The sequence below is a fragment of the Myodes glareolus genome, chromosome 22 (genome assembly GCF_982192425.1).
Source record: "Myodes glareolus chromosome 22, mMyoGla1.1, whole genome shotgun sequence".
NCBI lineage: Eukaryota > Metazoa > Chordata > Mammalia > Rodentia > Cricetidae > Myodes > Myodes glareolus.
Window position 1 is genome coordinate 41,984,223 of NC_142047.1, and position 19,658 is coordinate 42,003,880.

General features: G+C 39.9%; 1 protein-coding gene across 1 annotated transcript in view; it reads left to right on the top strand.

The window, feature by feature from the left end:
• Cntnap4 (contactin associated protein family member 4) overlaps positions 1-19,658 on the top strand; it is a 298,020-nt gene that overhangs the window by 31,634 nt on the left and 246,728 nt on the right. The window contains exon 2 of the mRNA XM_048437330.3: positions 12,281-12,391. Coding sequence (XP_048293287.3) covers positions 12,281-12,391 — 111 coding nt within the window. The remainder of the gene's footprint in view (positions 1-12,280; positions 12,392-19,658) is intronic.

Genomic DNA, 19,658 nt, shown 5'->3' on the forward strand with positions numbered 1-19,658 from the left:
AAAAACGTTGAAAATAGTTTGAACTCTGGAAACTCTTGAATTAACAGGTGTTGAAAGTCACAATTACATAAATGTTCATAGTACTGGTTAAACAAGGGGCACGAAGTGCTTTCATTGTATAGTCCAGGCTATCCTCAAATTCCTGATTCTTCTAGCTTAGGCACCCAAGTGCAGAACTTATGTTCATGTGTAATTCTACATGGCTTTTCTGGACTCTGATTATGTTACTATGCATGGTTGAAGCCACTTTGGAGATGGTGGATAAGTGAAGGACTGGAGCTGGGTTTCCTTGGGTTGTCCATGTTGGCCTCGTATCACCATAGGGATCCTAGGAGGAGACAGAGGGTGGTAGAAGAGTTAGAGAAGGGTTGGTGGTAGATGCCAAGGCCAAGTGCAAGGCCCGAGTCCAGCACTGCAGGTGACCTTTGGCTGCTGGAAAGTGACAACTACTATTCTCTTGAGCCTCCCCAGCAACATTGCCTCACCGACACTTTGATTTTAGCCCAGTTGAGCTGATTGTGGATTTCTGACACTCAGGGCTGCAGGATAATAAATGGGTGTCATTTTGAGACGCCGAGTGCACAACAGTTTGTTAGGAAAGCAAATGGTAAATGAACATTATAGTCACTTATCTCTTCCTTGGTCTGCTTCTGTCTTTGGGCTCTGAAGAGCAAGCCATTGTCTGTAGAAATTTATTCAAGAAAATTTCCTTGAACTTAGCAGAAGAGAAGAAAAGGAAGAAGATAATGAAATCCTGTTGGTTTGTATTTTACATAGTTCTGTTTACCCCTGGGACTAACTTTTTCTTTTTCAAATGATTGATTATGTTCCCTTGAATGAAGCAGATCTTAGGTTAATTTAATTATTTTGTTATTTCTGTGTTTCCCAACTGACCAGCTTTCATTTTTTTTTTTATTAATTCCCTCTCTGAACTTTCTTTGTGTTCCTTATGTTGCATTCTCTCAAGCTGAGTGATTAGTCATTTATTTCCATCATCTACTTTTAAATCAGGTCTTTAAGACTTTTGAATATCAGGCTTAGTTGAGCATATAGTTAAGACTATGAACTAGAATAGATCTGGCTATTTAATGGCGTATATAGGACTTAGCAGTAGAGAATGAATGGTTGATGTCAGGCAAGACCTACAATTTGTCTTGGGGGCTTACTGTCTAAATTTTAAAGTACTAGTTTTGAAAATTTTTCCCTGAAAGGGAATTTGCAACATCTTACATCCTCCCTTCTTTTCAGGTCAGGTCCCAATGATAAAACAAAGTTCATTTACACAAAAGCTCCCCTTGAGGAACCAATAGTTTACTGGGCTTATGGATAAGATGTTATGGACAAGAACATGATTGACCCCCAAAGCAACCTCACTGGAAAATCCTCAGCCTACACTGACAATGGCTTCTCTGTAGTCATATAAAGAGAGTACTCTCCCTAATTCCAGACTGTATAGTCTAGTCCCACTTCAAAAGTTAAGATCCCAAAGACTTTGTGCAACGAAAATAGAATTGCCTACCACTGGATGGTAGAAGAGGCCAGATACACAGGTGAAGGGATCAATGACCCTCCTGGTTCCCTCCTCCTTCTGCGAGGGAATGTCAATATTCCACACACCTAGCTTGTGAGTAGACACGGCTGGTCTTGTGAAGATGGCCTTTGTTCTACTTGAAGGATGGTGCTATGAAATTCATTGCTATCTTTCCAAGGATCTGTCTTTGTCAATGATTGTTCCTCAGTGCACACAGTTGGTGGACCCCACAGTTTCACCAAATTCTTCTTCCTGACCCCTGATCTCTAAGCGAAGAAGCAAACAAATAAAACCCTAAGGCCACTCAGTCAGATAGGTCCCCAACTCAAGGTGGAGTGTACCTAGTTGAAATGGTTACAGGAGGTAGAATGCTGTAAGAGAAAGTAAGATGTGTGAGTGTCGTCTTCAGGTCAGAAGATTTGGATGTGAGAAGTCAGAGGGAAGAAGTCAATATTCTCCTTGTACCATTAATGACTCCTGTGCCACCTGCTATGAATGTTTTGTTTCCACGAATGTGCTAAATCCATTTATCACACTAATTTCAAAGGTGGTGCATTCAAGACAAGCATATTAATAACTCCTCAAAAGAATACATTTTTTTCTTTATTCACTGGAACTGGGAATCAAAGAAAAGAGATGCATTATCATGAGTACCCTGACCTACACTTTCTATATCTTAGGGATTTTATCACATGGAGAGATCAAGCTCTTCTGTCAAGGATGCTTTAATGTGCATTATAGGTGGAAGTGTGTCAAGTTGGAGAAGTATAGATCAGACCCTGGGAAGTGCCTGAGCAAGCATTTAAAGCTTCTCTGGATCCGGAGCCCACATTTCTCAATTCTCATCATCTCCTGTGTTGTTTCTGTTAAATACACCCCTTGACCAAGAGATCAACAGGGAGCTAGGGAAGATGGCTGAGTAAGTTAAGGGCTTGCCACAAAAGCATGAGGACCGGAGTGATACCCAGATTACATGTGGGAAGGAAAAAAAAAAAAAGAGAGTATGTTGGTGTGAACTTTTCACCCCGGTGCTAGAAAGGCAGAGATAGGCAGATCTCTGGGGCTTACTGGTCATCCAGCTAGGCCTAAGTGACAAGACCAGGGCACGTGAGGAACCCTGGCAGGAGCCACATCTGAGATTGGCTTCTGACCTCCACACAGAAATGCACGTAGGTATAGGAATAGCACATGTAAACACACACACACACACACACACACACACACACACACACACACACAGAATTAGAGACAAATTCTGATTATGAAAGGTATACACACCAATACTCAGCCAAAGCAAGCATACTTCATTTAATTAAAAAAAGCATAAACAAAGCAAAAGATGAGCGTGAAACAAGAAAAATACATTTAAAACAATTTAGTTTGACCACAAGTATATAAAATGTTATAATTATCTTAAATTCTAGAAGCAGTGGAGAAGAATGACAATTCTTAGACCTCGAGAGGTGGGGCAACAGGGAAATGTCACCTGTGCCAACTGCCAGTCATCCTTCAGCCAACAATGCCCATTGTCCCAGTTTTCTTGCCTGCCTCACAAGCAAATGAAGTGAAGTGTGTATGGTAGAGTGAAAATTGAATGAATGAGAGAGGAGGATGAGTGAATCTATATAGCCTTTGTGAAGGAAATTGCAATATGCTCCAACAACTCATGTATATTAAACTATATCTAAATATAAAACATATTTAATTAGCTATATTATATGTTTAAAATACTTCTAAGTGTTAAATATACTTAACTATGTTATATCTTTGAAGAATATCTAAATATGCTTTTAAATATGTTAAACTTCTATTCACTAATTCTTCTGTGTAGCTTTTTTTTTTAATTAAAAACTTTGAAATTTAGTTTTGAGAACTTGATTTGTGGTCACTTCCTCTGTGTCATTGTCACCCCATCTCTCCTTCTAATTTTTATTGTTACATATATATGCATATACCTTATTGAGTCCATTTAGTTTTGCTCATGTGTGCCTATGTCCAGGGCTGATGACTTGGGATTGGACAATCATAAGGGTCTCATCCCTGGAGGAAAATGTTTCTATCTCTCTCAGGAGCCATTGCCTACCTGTAGCAATTCATGCAGGGGTGGGCTTTTGGGGAATAGTCTCTGTCCACATTCCCCAGAATCTTGCCTGCCCACACCATCCCTCACCCCTAGGTTAAGTATTTATCTTAAATCCATATACAATAAACTGCTGAAAAGCTTGCTCCATAGTCTTCCATTTCTCCTATCATTACTTAGGAGTCACAGTGGCAAATATGGTCAAGTTATCTGTCGATGAAAGTCTGTGAACTAGATAGACTCGTAAAGTGTTGATGTTCACTTGACCCTAAAACAATTGCTTCTTTCACTCCTTCACCTTGGTTGCTTTTCTTGGGTGGATTTGCGGGTCTCTTTGTCCTAATATCTAGAATTTAAATAGTTGCTATTAAAACTCCAAAATCAATCAGCCTCTGGCTGTGCTGTCGTTAAAAGTTAACTGCCTTCCCATTAATCCATTAATTTGTGAAGATTAATTGGGAAAGCTCTTTAAAGTAAGGCTGTAACTTGGAGCGCATAAGCCAGTGTTTGCCTCCACATGAAAGCTACCCCATTAACACTGCAAGCATTAGCAGCCACGACTACAGCTTGCCCATCCTTGTGGGAGAAAAATGCGTAGGCACTTATAGATTGCTGCCTACACGAACTGTTTGGGAAGCATGTCTGTCTTGAGCTAGGCTTGTGCAAACATGCTGATAAATATTTACTTGTTTTAAATTGCAGCAATATGCTATTTTTTTTAAATTTAAGCCACTGACTGACAGTTAGAAGCTCATGTTTATCCCTGTTAATATATCTAAAACCACTATCCTCAAGTGAATGTTAATTTTCATGTCAAAGTCAAATTAATACTCAGAGAAGCTAAGGAGTTTGTAGTCACCCACCCTCGCTAGTGTTTAGTTTTGCTGAGATGTTATTTTAGGGAATGATGAGATGATGAGATCAGCGTGCGTACTGCCTGTTCTGATACTTGCAGAAGACACTGGACCTTATTTAGTCTCATTTGTATCTTCATTTTCTCCCCAAACTGTTTCCTTTTCTGAACATGTCACCTTTTACTTTTATTTAGAATTGTGTGCATTCCTAGGTGTGTGGCTGCGGGTGGGTGGTGTGTGCACAGGAGTGCAGGTGCCCTCCAAGGCTAGAGGACCCGCCTTCACCATGTCACTGCAAAATCGCTGCCTCTGTGTGCTCAGTCCACACGGCTTTGTAGGGAGAAAGGGGTGAGTGTGGTATCATAGCCATTTCTTCAGCCCTAAAACAGACCCATGAAACACCAGCATAAAGCATAAAGACATTGGTGAAAGCAACAAAATACTCGGATGGACAGGAATTAATTTACACATCTATTTTAGTAGTTACCAGAACAGTATGGCTGTGGGGCATAGAGAGTGGAGGTTTGAAATCGCTCCCATGTGGTTTTACTCTGTAGCTCAGATAAACCCCCTAAGGTGCCTACTCCAGGTAAGACTACTTGGAGCTGATTCATTTTATATATATCTGTATCTACACACACACACACACACACACACACACACACACACACACACACAGATGTACATATTCATAGAAATGTATCTATGTGGAATATATATATATATATATATTGTGTGTGTATGTATGTGTGTATATTTATACATATATACATGAATTCTGGAATTGATCACTTTCCAAGCACACTAAACTCACCCGGCTCTTCCATGTATCTTCAAGGCAGACTGTGGGTGGAGTTTCCTTTGTGTGGCCCGTGAATGCATGGGTGCCTATAGCTGGAAAGGTGAGATGTGAGAGCAGAGGAAAGCTCACTGGAGTGGAAATAAATGCAAACCATGCAAATGAGAACAAGCGGAGGCTGCTTGTTCACTGTTTGCTGCAGGAGTTAACTGCCATCGCTGTCACTTAGGCTTGACAGAGATTCAAAGGCAGACAGAAGAGAGCGGAAATCAGGGAGGGCTCCGGTGTACCCCAAGTAAAGGCCCCAGGCATGGGACAGTGGTGATCAGGCTAAGTAGAAGCAGGGCATCCCCCGTGATTGATTGGGAGCATATATTTGACTTGGTTTGTAGCCAAGCAGAGACAAACGTTGGGGAACCTGTCTGTTAGCTGCCAAAACCAGTCTATTTGCAGACACTCCCTCGAGGAGCTCATGTTGGCTTCAGGAGTTGGCTGTTGAAGCCTCTGTGTCTTCCTGTGGGCTGGCCTTTGCTCCTCCTATATCCAATCTTCTCTCACTAGCAGACATCAGAGACACACCAGGTACTGATACAGGCTGTGGGTCAGGTCAGGTCAGAAGACAGGACTGCCTGAACTCATTAAACTAAGAATGATAAAACAATACTGTTGTTGGGGATGAAATCTTGCCTTGCTCAGAGTATTTTTTTTGATAGGATACACCAGCACAATTGTATACTTTACCTTTTAAATTAGTTCATGGTTTCCAATTTCAAGTAGATGAACTTTCAAAAATACAGATTGGAATAAATTTTTTTTTCAAGGATATGGATTTCTTGAGGAAGAGGCCATTCCTTAATCCTAAAACTGTCAATGGACCAGGTCTGTGAAATTCATTTCCTCAAAGAATTGAAGCTCCGATGTTTTCAAAGCTCCCTATAAAATGAGTCATCTCCGCCTCTAGTATAAGGGAACTTTTAAAAAAATAATCTTCCTGCCCTCCACCCCCTCCCATGCCAATCTCCAATGCAATGTATGATTCATTAACAAGGATGCAAGTGATTTTGGCAGCTTTTCAGAATATCAGGGAAGGCGGTTATTCAGCAGCAGTTAAGCTGCATGTTGTTGCAAATCAGCCCTGACTTTCTATATTGTAGATTTCAGAAGACCAATTCTCTTTTAAACAGTGTGTTTAGCTCAGAACAGGGAATAAAACACTGTAAATCCGTTCATTCCTAACGTGTCCTCAAGTGATTTATTTAACTAGTGTAACTTACTTTCCCTCAATTGTGCCAATAGTTAATAGCTTATGGTATGGTATTTTTCAGGACAAAATTGCCCCAGTATCTAATAGGACAGTATAGAGTATTCATCAGGACCAAATGAGGTAAGAGATGTAAGCACCAAGACTGTAAGCACCCATAATATACACTTATTATCTTAGTACAGGTAATATTGCAAACAGCTTAAGAAAATTGAATTACTTTTATTAAAAACTGAACAGCTTTTACTTACTTATGAGAATTATGCATTAAAGCCTTTTGCAAAATAAAAGGAAATTACTTTCTATTGAGCTGTATTAAAATACCTTCAATACAGCTTGCACCTCCGTGTGTGAGAGACTGTTGAACGTTCTCATGCATACAGCTTGCAAGAGATCTAATTTATCATTGTCTTTTTAATGACAAGGGTAAGTTTTTCTCCCATGGAAGAAACAAATGCTGACTTTTCTGAACTATTGATCTGAAAGCTAGAGTGTTTCTGTCTCTTTCCCCCAACATGTACATACGTGTGCAGACACGTGCATGCACATGTTTACACACACAAACACACACTTTCTCTCTGTGTATATAAATATCTTAACACAAGCTGGAAAACTTTCTTTCCAGTTATGGATATTCTAACATAATTCATTAACTATCTAAATGTAATCAATCAAATGTAACTTTTTTTGCTTAAACAAATGATTCTCAACCTTCCTAATGCTGCAGCCATTTAATACAGGTTCTCATGTTATGATGACCCCAATCATAAAATTAATTTTTTGCTATTTCCTAACTGTAATTTTACTATTGTTATGAATCATACTGTAAATGTCTGTGTTTTCCAATGCTCTTAGGTGACCCCTGTGAAAGGACCATTTGACCTCCCAAAAGGTCATGACCCACAGGTTGAGAACCACTTTTTTAAACAAAATGACTAAAATCTGCAGTTTTACAACTTTCCACTGGTATTAAGGTAAAAGCAGAAATCCTACTACAACTTTTAAAAATGCCAAATAAGGTGTTATAATTTTAGAAAAGCAGAATAATGAGAGTTTCTTATTCTAATAGAAATGTCTAATAATATCTTAATATGCTCTGCTACCATTTTGAATTCTGCACTCTTCTCTAAAATGTCTGGCAACCATATTATTACATTCCACAATCAATGCACCCACCATTTCCCCCGTGTCTTGTTATTTCCCTCTACTTACTTTTATTTTTGTCAACAACATTATTGGCAGTGAAGAGACCAGGGTGCTGTTATGATCTGATCTAGTACTTAATAACAAAAACATAATTTGTGTTAAGCTGGAGTAACCTGTCATTTCAGTGTTGCATGCCTCCTGGCGTCAATGCGTATATACCAATATGTCCTGAATGATCGTTATTCAAATGCAAAAAAGCTGCAAATTAGAGTTTCATCCACGCTGAAATATGAGAGGAAGCTGGAGATTCCCCGCTGAGAGACTGCTCCAGCAGAAGGCTGGGTGTTTGAATTGGGAATGCTCTTTTCCAGTCTCAACATCACTGGGATTTGTACTCTGGAGTCATGCCCTGTATATTAGAGAGTGTGCAGAAGACCGTCTCCATACCTGATCTACAGGTCGCCAGGAGTAACATGCCTCCAACAGCCATTGCTCAGTGCCACTCAGTGCTGCAGCCTGCTCGGGTTGAGAATCTTTGACCTGAGACATTGTCCCTCAGTGTCATCAGTTCAGAACTCTCCTTTTAGGACTGCCATCTGAGAAAGTTTGGAACTAAACTCCCAGGAAGCCTATATGCAGTCTACGATTCCATCCTATTAACGGTCACAGGGAAATGCCCTGTTTGGTCACCTCGGACTCGTTACTGCTGCCCAAGGTCTTCCCCTCTTGTGGTCAAAACTATTGAATATCAAACGTGTAAAAAACAATAGCATGGGAAACCCTGAACTTGAGAGAGTAATTTCTCAAGATGCGTTTTAGCGATGCTGCCGGGACCCCCATCACATTCAGACAGTGGAAACCAAAAGAATGCTTTTTTTATAATCATGGTGTTCTTATATGCTTGAATTTCTGCTCCAATTTTATCTCTAAATGTCTCCATTCTGCTACAGGAAGATAAGAGAGTGATCTAAGCTTTGAGCCTCAAAGACTTCATTGATAAGTTATTAATACTAAAATCTCAATGAAGAAGAATAAAGGCCAGTTCCTATGTGTGAGAGAGGATCGAAGTCCTCAGGAAAGTATGCACTATGTTATAGTTAGTTGGAGAGGAATGATTAAACGACTCTACTGCTAGGAAAACTTACAGCAGCTTGTAAGGATTTGCAGGCTTGTGGGAAAGAAGAGAGTCATGCATGTGAAGGTGCAATTGGAACTTGACCCAACCTCAGAGTTCCCCACTCACACCTTCCATGATCCACCTCCCTCCCAGGTTGCCTGCCCCTCTCCCCACAAATGGGAAAAAATGACCCCTTCTCTTATTTCAGTCCTGTTCTTTACAAACTAAAAGTGGAGCAGTATGGATTCTCAATTTACAGTTGACAAAAACAAATGGGCAATAAATATATACCTTCCAGAGTGACTGCAGCAGAGGCGCACTTTACGTTTGCCAAGTCGATTCTCATCTGCATAATTGATTTGAGATGCAGTTAAACAGTCCCTCGCATCACACACCTGCATACTGATAATGACCCCAAAGGCGGGCAGTTTTAGTGAACACACACACACACACACACACACACACACACTGTCCCTATGTATACATAATGCTCTTCTGTATGTACAAACACAACACACACACACACTTTAGCTTCCACAGTGTACTAAAGCATTCTGGTTGTTGCTTGTATAATTGGGTACAACCACCCACCCCCTCCAACACTCCATGGGTTGTAAGTCTTTTAATGTCTACGCCCCTCACTACTTGAGTTAACAACTAGAATGGCTGGTGTTAGCACTTAAGCTAAATCAATAGACATGCAAGAACCTGTCTTCCTTAAGCGTCAGCTAGAGAATTGGAGGTACAAAAGAGGGGAAAGTGAGCTATACATGAAAATGAGATAATCTTAAGAAACTAGGTGGGGGGCTGGTGCTGGGGCTCAGCTGGTAGAGTGCTTGCCTTGCATGCTTGAGGCCGTGGTTTTGATTGCTAGCACTGAGTAAAACCCCAAAGAACAAACCAAGAAACCTCAAAAGAGGACAAGAAAACAAGCCTCCATTGGGCAAATTCTTGTGAAAGTCATTCAAGAACAAGCTATGTTTGGCTAGGAAGAACTCTGTAAGATTTCAGGTGAATCCAGATAACTTTTGAATTAATCTAAATTAAATTACTGTCAAAGAAAACATTTGAGACAATAACCCTGCATGCTTTTAAATTACCAAGGTACACGAAAATATTAAGTAGGAGCTTTTTTTCTGATTAAAGCAGAAGTGAGAGTCACTTCTTAATTCAAAAGGGAAAGTGCTTTAAAGCCCTTTCAAAGTACATTAAGCATGTGTCACTATCAAAGCAAGCATTATTACTGTATTATTTTTTGTACTTTGCTTTTTAACAGTAAAAGCAATATATGTGGGGCTGGAGAGATAGATGGGTTTGTAATATTCTCGAGGAACAAGTTTGAGAATCAGTGTTCAACCCTGGGAACCTGCCTACAAAAGCTGGGTGTGCTGGAAACACTTGTAATCCTAGCACCGGGGACAAAGAAGGAGAGCATTGCAGCTAGCTATGCATGCAGCCCAGCTTCCTTCATAACCTCCAGACCAGTGAGAAGCCTGAGTTGACCTCTGGCCGCCACGTGCATGCAAACACCCATACATATGTGTCCCCTCCCAGGATTACACACAAAATGTCTATGTGATATACATTTAAGATACATAGATGGAGACTTGTCTCCTCTACTTTAACAGAGCCTAAGATCTACACAGGTATATGCATATATGCTAATGCTTGTGTATTTTTGAAGTATTATAACAAGATGGAATCTTTGGAAGATGCCATTAATACCCAAACTTTGACCTTTGGCAATTTCATCCTGGGCACCTTCTTCTCATCTTGAGTCTACCCCACGATACAAACAAGTCCTGAGATTTTACAGTTTCATTCCTTCTCTTAAAATAATTTGAATGACAAATCATATATGCTTCCAAACAATATATTATTTATTTTTGCATTTAAAAATTTCCTAAACTGATAGATCTGCTATTATAATTCAATATTTTCCCACTACAATCATGTTTCTATGAGCTAACCATTTTGTATCGCTGTAGCTCCTTTTCATTGCTGTGTATTATTTCACGGTGAACTATGCTGTCACTGTCTGTTCTTTGGACACTACACGTGGGTTGTGAATGGTTCTTTACTGTTACGAGTGATGGATGTGCCTCTGAATGCAGAGACCCTCGCATTTGCAGCTCAGTCAGTAGTGTCCAGCTTTGTTCGTTTGATGGGAAGGGAAAACAGCTGACATTTGTATATTATTCTTGTGGCATTCAGAAGGCCTCTTGAGACTGTTGTTCTCGTGGGTAAGCCATTCCCAGAAGCACTTGCTCCTTAGTAGAGTTAGTAGAGTCTTGGAGTCTTGGAGCATGCTGAAGTTCAAATTGACAAGTGTTGACCCACATGGCCTTTTGACCCTGTACAATTTATCCACTCATTGCTTATAAAGATGTATCTACTTGTAGTTTTGGTGTTTATGAAGTTTGCGCATCAATCAATGTGCCTGGTTTCTCGTGTGTTTTCTAATGAAATGGAAAGTATTTCTATTTTTCTTCACTTAAAACGTCTTCTATACTCAGTCTCCTGGATTGTGTCCTGGTTTATACTTCTTTTAAAATCGTTCTTTCATATACAAGTTTCTATGTATTTCTTTCATCTTTAAATATTTCCTTCATACGTTCTGTAAATTTCTAAACATTTCAACAAACTTTTACGCTTTTATAGAAACATCTATGTCTCATTTGTTTCTTTTAGATGAACTTGATACATTTTGTGATTGCTTTATTTTTTCACTGTATAGTGTATTTTAGAAACCATCGATTCTTTTTATTCTGTGAACCTAGAGATTGGACCCAGGGCCTTGCACATGCTAGGCAAGCATCCCACCGTTTTGCTAGATACCCAGCCCTCATTCTGCTTTTGTAAATAATTTGGGACACGGTCTTAATAATGTGACTGTGGGTCCTTGAGTTCACTTTCTAGCCCAGCTGGGGCTTTGACCTTGAGATTGTGATGCAGCGGTTTTCTGAATTCCTGGGATTACAGGTATATTCCAACAAGTCATAAGGTTCATTCTAGTGGAGTTAAATTTATACATTTTTTTTTCTGCTCAGGATAAAAAAAAATCTTTTTTATAGCATTTCTTTTGATCGTACCATATTTTATTTTTTAATTTCTGTAATGTCTCCTTTCTCTGTTTCTACAATCTCTCATCTATCAGTTGTTTTTCTATGGCTACTGAGCTTGCCAGACTTTTGGCGGCATACTGCCTGCATCATCGGGATATTTCTAGAGAACCTAGGTCTGCTTGTTTACTTCTTTTGAGACAGAGTTTCTTGCAGCCCAGGATGGTTTTGAACTCGCCGTATATCTGAGGATGACCTTGACCTCCCGGTCACCCTGCACCTTCCTGCTGCACACTAGGATTACAGGCACGTGCTACCATGCATGGCTTAGATCCTAGTTTTGATGTTGTGTTTATTTGTTGTGTCTATTGATTTGAAGAGAACTGTCAGCTCTGTGCTCACTGGAACGTGGCATTTTCCCTCCTGGCAGATGACTGTGATGAGCCCCTGGTGTCTGCCTTGCCTCCGGCATCCTTCAGCAGTTCTTCTGAGCTCTCCAGCAGTCATGGTCCTGGATTCGCAAGGTTGAATCGAAGAGATGGTAAGTCTGCTCTCCCCCAACCCTTTGACTCAGGATGAATCTTGTGAATTTTCCATTTTCTTAATAAAAGCGTTGCAACTGGTATGCTCTGAAAAGAAATTAATGTCTAAATAGGCCAATGGTGATAAAATAGACATTTAAGACACCTGGCTTCCATTCAGGAAAGACAAAGAAATACATCCTACCAGAAAACTCTATACCATCATTTTAACATTCAAAGAATTTAGTTTCTTCAATCTGATGAGTTTTAGATGTATCTTGTAAAGTAAAAAAAAAAAAAAAAAAAAAAAAAAACGCAATGATTTGCCATCGTTATGGATACAGGAATGATGGGAACGTAATTGGCTTCCTATTTCAAGTTAAAGGGGTCTGCAAAAAGTAATTTTAAAGCATGCTATGTATTTGAAAATAATAATCCCTATTTTGTTTAATCCTTGATTTGGTTGACATGGCTTTCTTTGCTGATCAAGAGCTTCTTAAAGTTTTTCTGCCCCTTGAGGAATACTCAGCTCTACTTGTTTGTATTTCCTAGGTAGGCTGGGCTTGAGGGATGGCTTGCGCATGTTTCAGGGAAAGGAAAGACAAAAACAACTCATTGGCAGGAGATACGAGAGAGTGCTATGCCACACACCCATGTGCTAAATGACTGTCACCGTGCTTACATTCTTTAATACACTGTGGTGAAAGACATCAGCACAGACATGTGAGGGACACACTGACAAATAGGAAGTCAATTTAACAGTTAGAAAAGCAGACGCCCAACAATTCATATTTTCAAAACCATACTTTGTTCGAGTGTTATCTCCTCTTCCACCACGCTGCAAAATCTATTCCTTGTTGTTCTTGGTGATGTTGCTTAATGCTTGAGTTTGAGTATGTGGGACTTTGGACATAACAGTGTGTGTATGCGTGAGCGCACGTGTGTGTGTGTGTGTGTGTGTGTGTGTGTATTTTGTCATCTGGTATACATTATACATCACTCAGTTCCAATGACTATAAACATGTTTGTATGACCCTTTGACATGGTTTTAAACCTTTGGGATATGATTAAAATCTCAAATTGTTTGAGGTGAGCACTTTGGTGTGTTTTTCTCAGAGGGAAGGTACCAATGGAGGAAAACCCTGAAATCTTTGTGTTCAGTGAAAGACATGGAGGTCCTTGGATTTGCTTATGCTACTCTGTTTCTTACAAGTACCTTGTAGTCAGAGATTCCTACTTGTGATTCTGGATCTCTGACTGCATAGGTATTGGATTCTCTCTATATTCTGGGTGACATTCTAAATCGCCTTGCCTCCTATCAGTAACACCATTTCTACAACACTCTGATTTGAAAGCAAGGTCTCTCTACCTTGTGCTTGTAAAAGTAAAGCAGAGTTTAACATTTATTGCCCTTCTCTTCAATCTTGACAGCATTCACAGAATGGGGTCCACCAAAAAAGAATCAAAATTTAATTTATCTATGAAGCTTTGTTTCATTTTTGAGGTCCAATAAATCACAGAATTATATTTTATTAATTGGATGCAATCATAGTTTTCATTAATTTATATACTCAACAGGAATCTCCATCGGTGGGACTCATTTTCATTCTTAATTTGTTTCTATGGCTCTTGCTGAAACACAATATCAAACTTCATGAATCTCATTTGCATGTTAATGAAAGTAAGAAACAAAACAGGATCATTTTAATTATCTCTTGCTGGTTGTCAACCTACTTGATTACATTTTTCTTTTTTTATTTAGATTTGCTTTTTTTCTTATTAATTACATGGAATGCTCATAAAGGAATGTCAGATTTTGAGTGATTTATTAAAGTCTATATATTACTTATTTTGTTCAAACACTCCTAAGTATTTAGTTCAGCTTGGGAGAGGTGTTCAGTCAAGCCATCAGGTCATGTATCAGTAGGGGAAACCAACAGATAAAAATCCCAGTTATCTTTGATAGATAGGAATCTTTTCGGAGGAATCGGAAAAACTGGTGAAGAAAGGTCAGGCAGGGAATGAGAAACAGCCCGTATGGTGTCCAGCTGTGGGGAGAAATACCATGGATTTTGCCAAGTAAGTAAGTAGGATCCTAATAGGAGAGCCGGGTTGAATTGTCTCCTCCAAAAGGCTACAGGGCAGTCTGGATGCTGATACCTGTGTTTGTGATTTACTTTATCTGGTCATAGGGTTTTATGAGATGCAATGAAGCTGAAATGAGATTTTTACCAAGTCAAGACAGGCTCTAAAACCACTGACTGGTATCCTTATAAGAAGAGTGGGCTTTGGAGATGCACAGAGCCTGCGAGGCCATGAGGTGACAGAAGCTGAATTAGGAGTAATGCAGCTATGAACCAAAACTTGTGAAGTATTGCAGATGCCAGAAAGTGGCAAGGAAGGGCTTGTACCTAGATCCCGCAGAGAGTTCACAGCTTTGAGGAATACAATGCAAAAATCAACATAAAATAACACAAAGACAAAATCAACCACTGCTAGTACTGGAATTACAACACAGCCCAATCTCTCTCTATTTGGCATAAAGTTTCCTCCTAACCTATTGCTTTGCTTTCAGCCCTTTGACTCAACAATGGCAAGAGAATGTTAAGCAGACCAGGTTTTCAGTTACATTCTGTTTTGAGGTTAGGTTGAAATCTCCTATCATTTTACTCTGTCTGCCAAGGAATATGAATCATCTTTGACCACTATATCCACACTGTATGTGGTACCTGCTCATTAGTACTTAGTAGCCATGTTGGCTATCAAGTGCCTGTCTGTAGTAGCCTGGTCCACACCTCAATGTCTACACCATGCTCATCATTTCATCTCAATGCCAGCATTATTTACATCATTTCATTGAATCCCATAGGCATAATTGTCCCACATTGAACCTGAAAAGGATGGGATCCTATCATGAGCTAGTTTGTGTGGCACAGAGAGAGCATAGTTACAGTTTATGCATTGCTATCATTGTTTTCTTTTGTTACAAGTTATTGTTGTTGCTCTCCTCCTGTGCCAAATTTATAAACGAAACTATCATATACATACATACATAAGATAAAACCATATTTTACACAAAGATTTTGGTTAGCAGTGATTTCAGGCATCCATTGTGTCACTGGAGCAAGAACATTGGTAACTACTGTGTAATTTTCTATTAGTGTAGGGCAGTGATATTTGAATTTTAGTGGAAGTTAGAGTTGAGCATGCCCTGACTTTATGGTTGTTGCTCTAGAGTCTGAACAGGTTCTAGTGTATTATTTGACACTCTACAAATGTCCTTAAGTCAAATATTAGGAAGACACATTTTGTGGTAATGCTCTATTGTTTCTTAGGCTGAGAGAATGTCCTTCAAAACTTTGGAAATAGGTTCATTGGAAACCATTAGATTTGTAAATATACCCATGAAGAAAATGATTGTATGCAGAAAAAATAAGGTATTTAAACAAGGGGGTGTAAACAGATGCACTGTGTTGAAATACAGCAGATAGCTTTATGGACATGCTCTAATCTAGCCTGTAGGGTCAGAATATTCCCTATTGCTAGAAGAGGAGTATTTGTTTATTTTTGTCCATTGTCTCTTTTCTTACCACAACTAAATCCTTGTCCTCTAAATAAGCAGAATTGTCTCATCCCCTTAGTATCTGTTGTTTTAAAAAAATTAAACATCTGTCTGTAGAGAAATAATTATATGGTGAATTGACAGTGATGGTATTAATTTTCTATATACTCTAAGATGGATTATTCTAGCACCAAGTGCAGAATCGTCTGGTCCTTCTTTCTGCCCTATATCACTGTGCTTATAAGAATACAACTTACTATGTTTAAGTAAAGACCCTTAAGTTCAGTTTCAAGGTATTCGTGACAGGCATCATTGCTTAAGAAGAGAGGTCCCCTAAGACACTATCAAATAATCAGTGCTTCTTGTTGTTAAAGATGCTACATAAAATCCTTTATAGTCATTATATTCTAAAATGATACTATTAATATATGTTAGGACTTGATGCCTTAGACGACAGCTGATAAATGAGAAATGAATTATGCACAGATGAATAGTTTGAAACCTAAGGGGAGGGGAGCCTCAGCACAGATGGTATGAGTCTGTAATGTACCTGAGGTCTTGTGGCCAGAGACGATGCCCATGAACTTCAGTGGCCAAGTTTCGACTATTAGGGGCAATTTGCAGAGTCTGATGCGGAACAGAAGATATTGCAGTATTGTATTACATACCAACTTCTTCCCCATCACCCCAGCATCTGTAACATGAGAGGGCCGGGCCACTTGCTTGTGTTTTCCGTCCTACCAGGCCCCCCAGCTGTTTAGCCCCAGAGAAAAATCACACACGAGAGCTCTATAAGTTATAATGCTGATTGGCCCATTAGGTCAGGCTTCTTACTGGCTAACTCTCACATCTTGATTAACCCATTTTTCTGATCTATGTTAGCCATGTGACTCGGTACCTTTTTCAGTGGGGCAGCTCACATCCTGCTGCTTCAGTGGTCTGGGCAGGAGTGTGAGGAATCAACTTCCTCCTCCCCAGAATTCTCCTGCTCTCACATCATTTCCACTTCCTGTCTGGTTTTCCCACCTACACCTCCTGCCTAGCCAATAAGCGTTTATTTAAAACATGATTGACAGAATACAGACAATTTTCCCGCACCAAGCATCTAACATGCCAAGAAAGGCTTTGGCATATGGAGCTGTAAGGATTTCACACCTCCAGGCTGAACTGAGCTCTGCCACATGACATCATAGTGGCTATGCCTAATTTTTACGCCCTGTGCTCTAACTACTAGTATGGAAACTTTCCACTCCTCCCCTCCTGTTTTCTCCTTCCACTCCCTTCTCTCTCCCTCCTTCCCTCATTCATGTTCATCTTCCATCTTTCCCTTCCTCTCCCCTTCCCCCAAAATTCAGACTTATAGCTCACAATGCTGAGATGCAAGCACTTAAACCCAACCAAATCCCTAATGTTTGGACCACAAGTTACCTTAGAGTCACAGGACACAAGCTTCCTAGACATCTGAACTTCAGCTCCGCAGCTTGCATTTCTCTTTTTAACTTTCTCCTGAGGATAATAAAATTTTAGGTGAAGAACAGCTATTATTAGACACTCTGAGATCGATTCACTCTCCTTGGGTTTAAATCACTGCTACCTCTTGTTCAGTTAAGGATGGGAAAGATATTTAGCCTCTGTCCTTTAATTTCCTCTTGGAGGAATAGGGTTAACAGTGTCACAGTCTTAGTGAGGTGGCATTGGCCTTGTTGAAAACGATGGTAGTACAGACGTATAGCCAAATGGATTCCAGAAACACAGGCTGGAGTAATGTTAACCAATTTCAAAGTGGAGTCAATCAATTAACCCCATTTTAACAAACTTAGCAAGACCAAATATATGCACTAATCTCAGGGAATACAGATGTCCACATAAGTCTTCTGCCTTCTAGGAGGGCTCAACTTGCTCCAGATTAATTATAAAGCAGTGTCAGAGAATCACAGTTATATATTGTATTTTTTTTTTAATGAGACTGAAGTAAAGATAGAGCTATCCTGTGTGTCTTTGGTCAGAGTCCACCAGCTTGGGTGATGTGATGACTCAATTTAAAATAGTTTTGCTTTTTTTTTTTTTTAAAAAAAAAGAAGCAATCGAAATTGGTTTATGAATTAAAAACAAAAACCTTGCTAAGACATTCACATTTTGACAAAAGTTTGGAGAATAAATTCTGAGATCAATTTTATGGTCTGTGGTGTGTCACTTACAGATTATACACTGGCCTTGAGAAGGTGAAATAGAACGAGTGAAGATTTACATCTCTTATATTCGATATGCCCGTATACCTTACTCATTAAAGCCAGGGAAAAATCGCTTCCAGTTCATATACACATATATATATGTATTGCTAACCTTGCATTGGTTCATCTGATTGTGCACCAGGGGTGACTGCCTGGTGAGCATTTGTTTTCCTGTGTGATTCACATGCTGTTGTCTCTTCTGGGTCTCCTTCTGTAAGGACGTGCTCACCCCTCTTCTCACCTCTCCCCATCTTGGTGCCCCGTCTTTTCTTTCCTCCCATTGTCCTTGTCTGCTCCCAAAGCACACATTTTCTAGCTCTAAATCAGCCCCATAATTCCATCTGAGCAGATGTGTCAAGTCGCCAATCGTAAGTAATTTATGGGGATACAAAGCCCTGGCGTGGGAATCCAGAGCACTACACTCTAGCAGTAAATCCCGGGTGGCCTTGAGAGTAACATCGGCTCGCTCTTTCCTCCTTTCCTGTAGAAGAATGAGATTGGATTTGAGGGTCTCTATATTCTAAAACAATGTGCACTTTGTGTGCCCGGGGTATGTGTGTGCAATTGTTCAAGGATGTGTGCACATGTGTGTGCACCTAATGTGACAGCAGTCAGAGGTCAATATCAGATGTCTTTTTCAGTCGCTCTCTATTTTATTTTTTTGAAAGACTGTCTCACTGGGATCCAGAGCTAGCAGTTAACCATAGAAATCTTCAGCTCAGAGTGAGAAAGAGGTAATTAGGAAGATGAGAGAGGAATTCCTTAAGGCAGTTTTGCCCTTCTAAGTCCCTCCAAGCTAGGAGACACAGGTTGTTCCTGGCTTAGGAGAGGCCTTCAACTTCCAGAAGGTGAAGACATTCAAGGTAGAAATAGGATCACACTCAAACTAATGCACATTAGGTAGCTCACAGCTGGTGGGAATTCCACATCCCAGGGATCTGATGCCTTCTTCTGGTCTCTGGGGCACCTGTATCATGTGCACTAACCCATGCATAGAAACACACACACACACACACACACACACACACACACACACACAATTAAAAATAAAATAAAATAAAATTTCAGACATGCACTAAAAGAACACAAGCTACATACTGGTGACTATCAGCTTTATGAATATATTTTAATTGAACAAACTTGAACCACTGTATCAGTTTGAGTGTGATCCTATTTCTACCTTGAATGTCTTCGCCTTCTGGAAGTTGAAGGCCTCTCCTAAGCAAGGAACAACCTGTGTTGTAACATGAGGGTTGGCATGTTGGAGTTTCTGTCCTGCCAGGTACCCCAAGCAAGTCTCAGAGAAAATCACAGAAATCTCCATAAGTTATGAAACTGATTGGCCCATTAACTCAGGCTACTTATTAGCTCTTATAACTTATGTTAGCCCATTATTCTTATCTATGTTAGCCACATGGCTCAGTACCTTTCACAGCTGGGCAGTTTATATCTTGCTTCTCGGTGGTCTGGGCAGGAATGCAGAGGGAGCTTCCT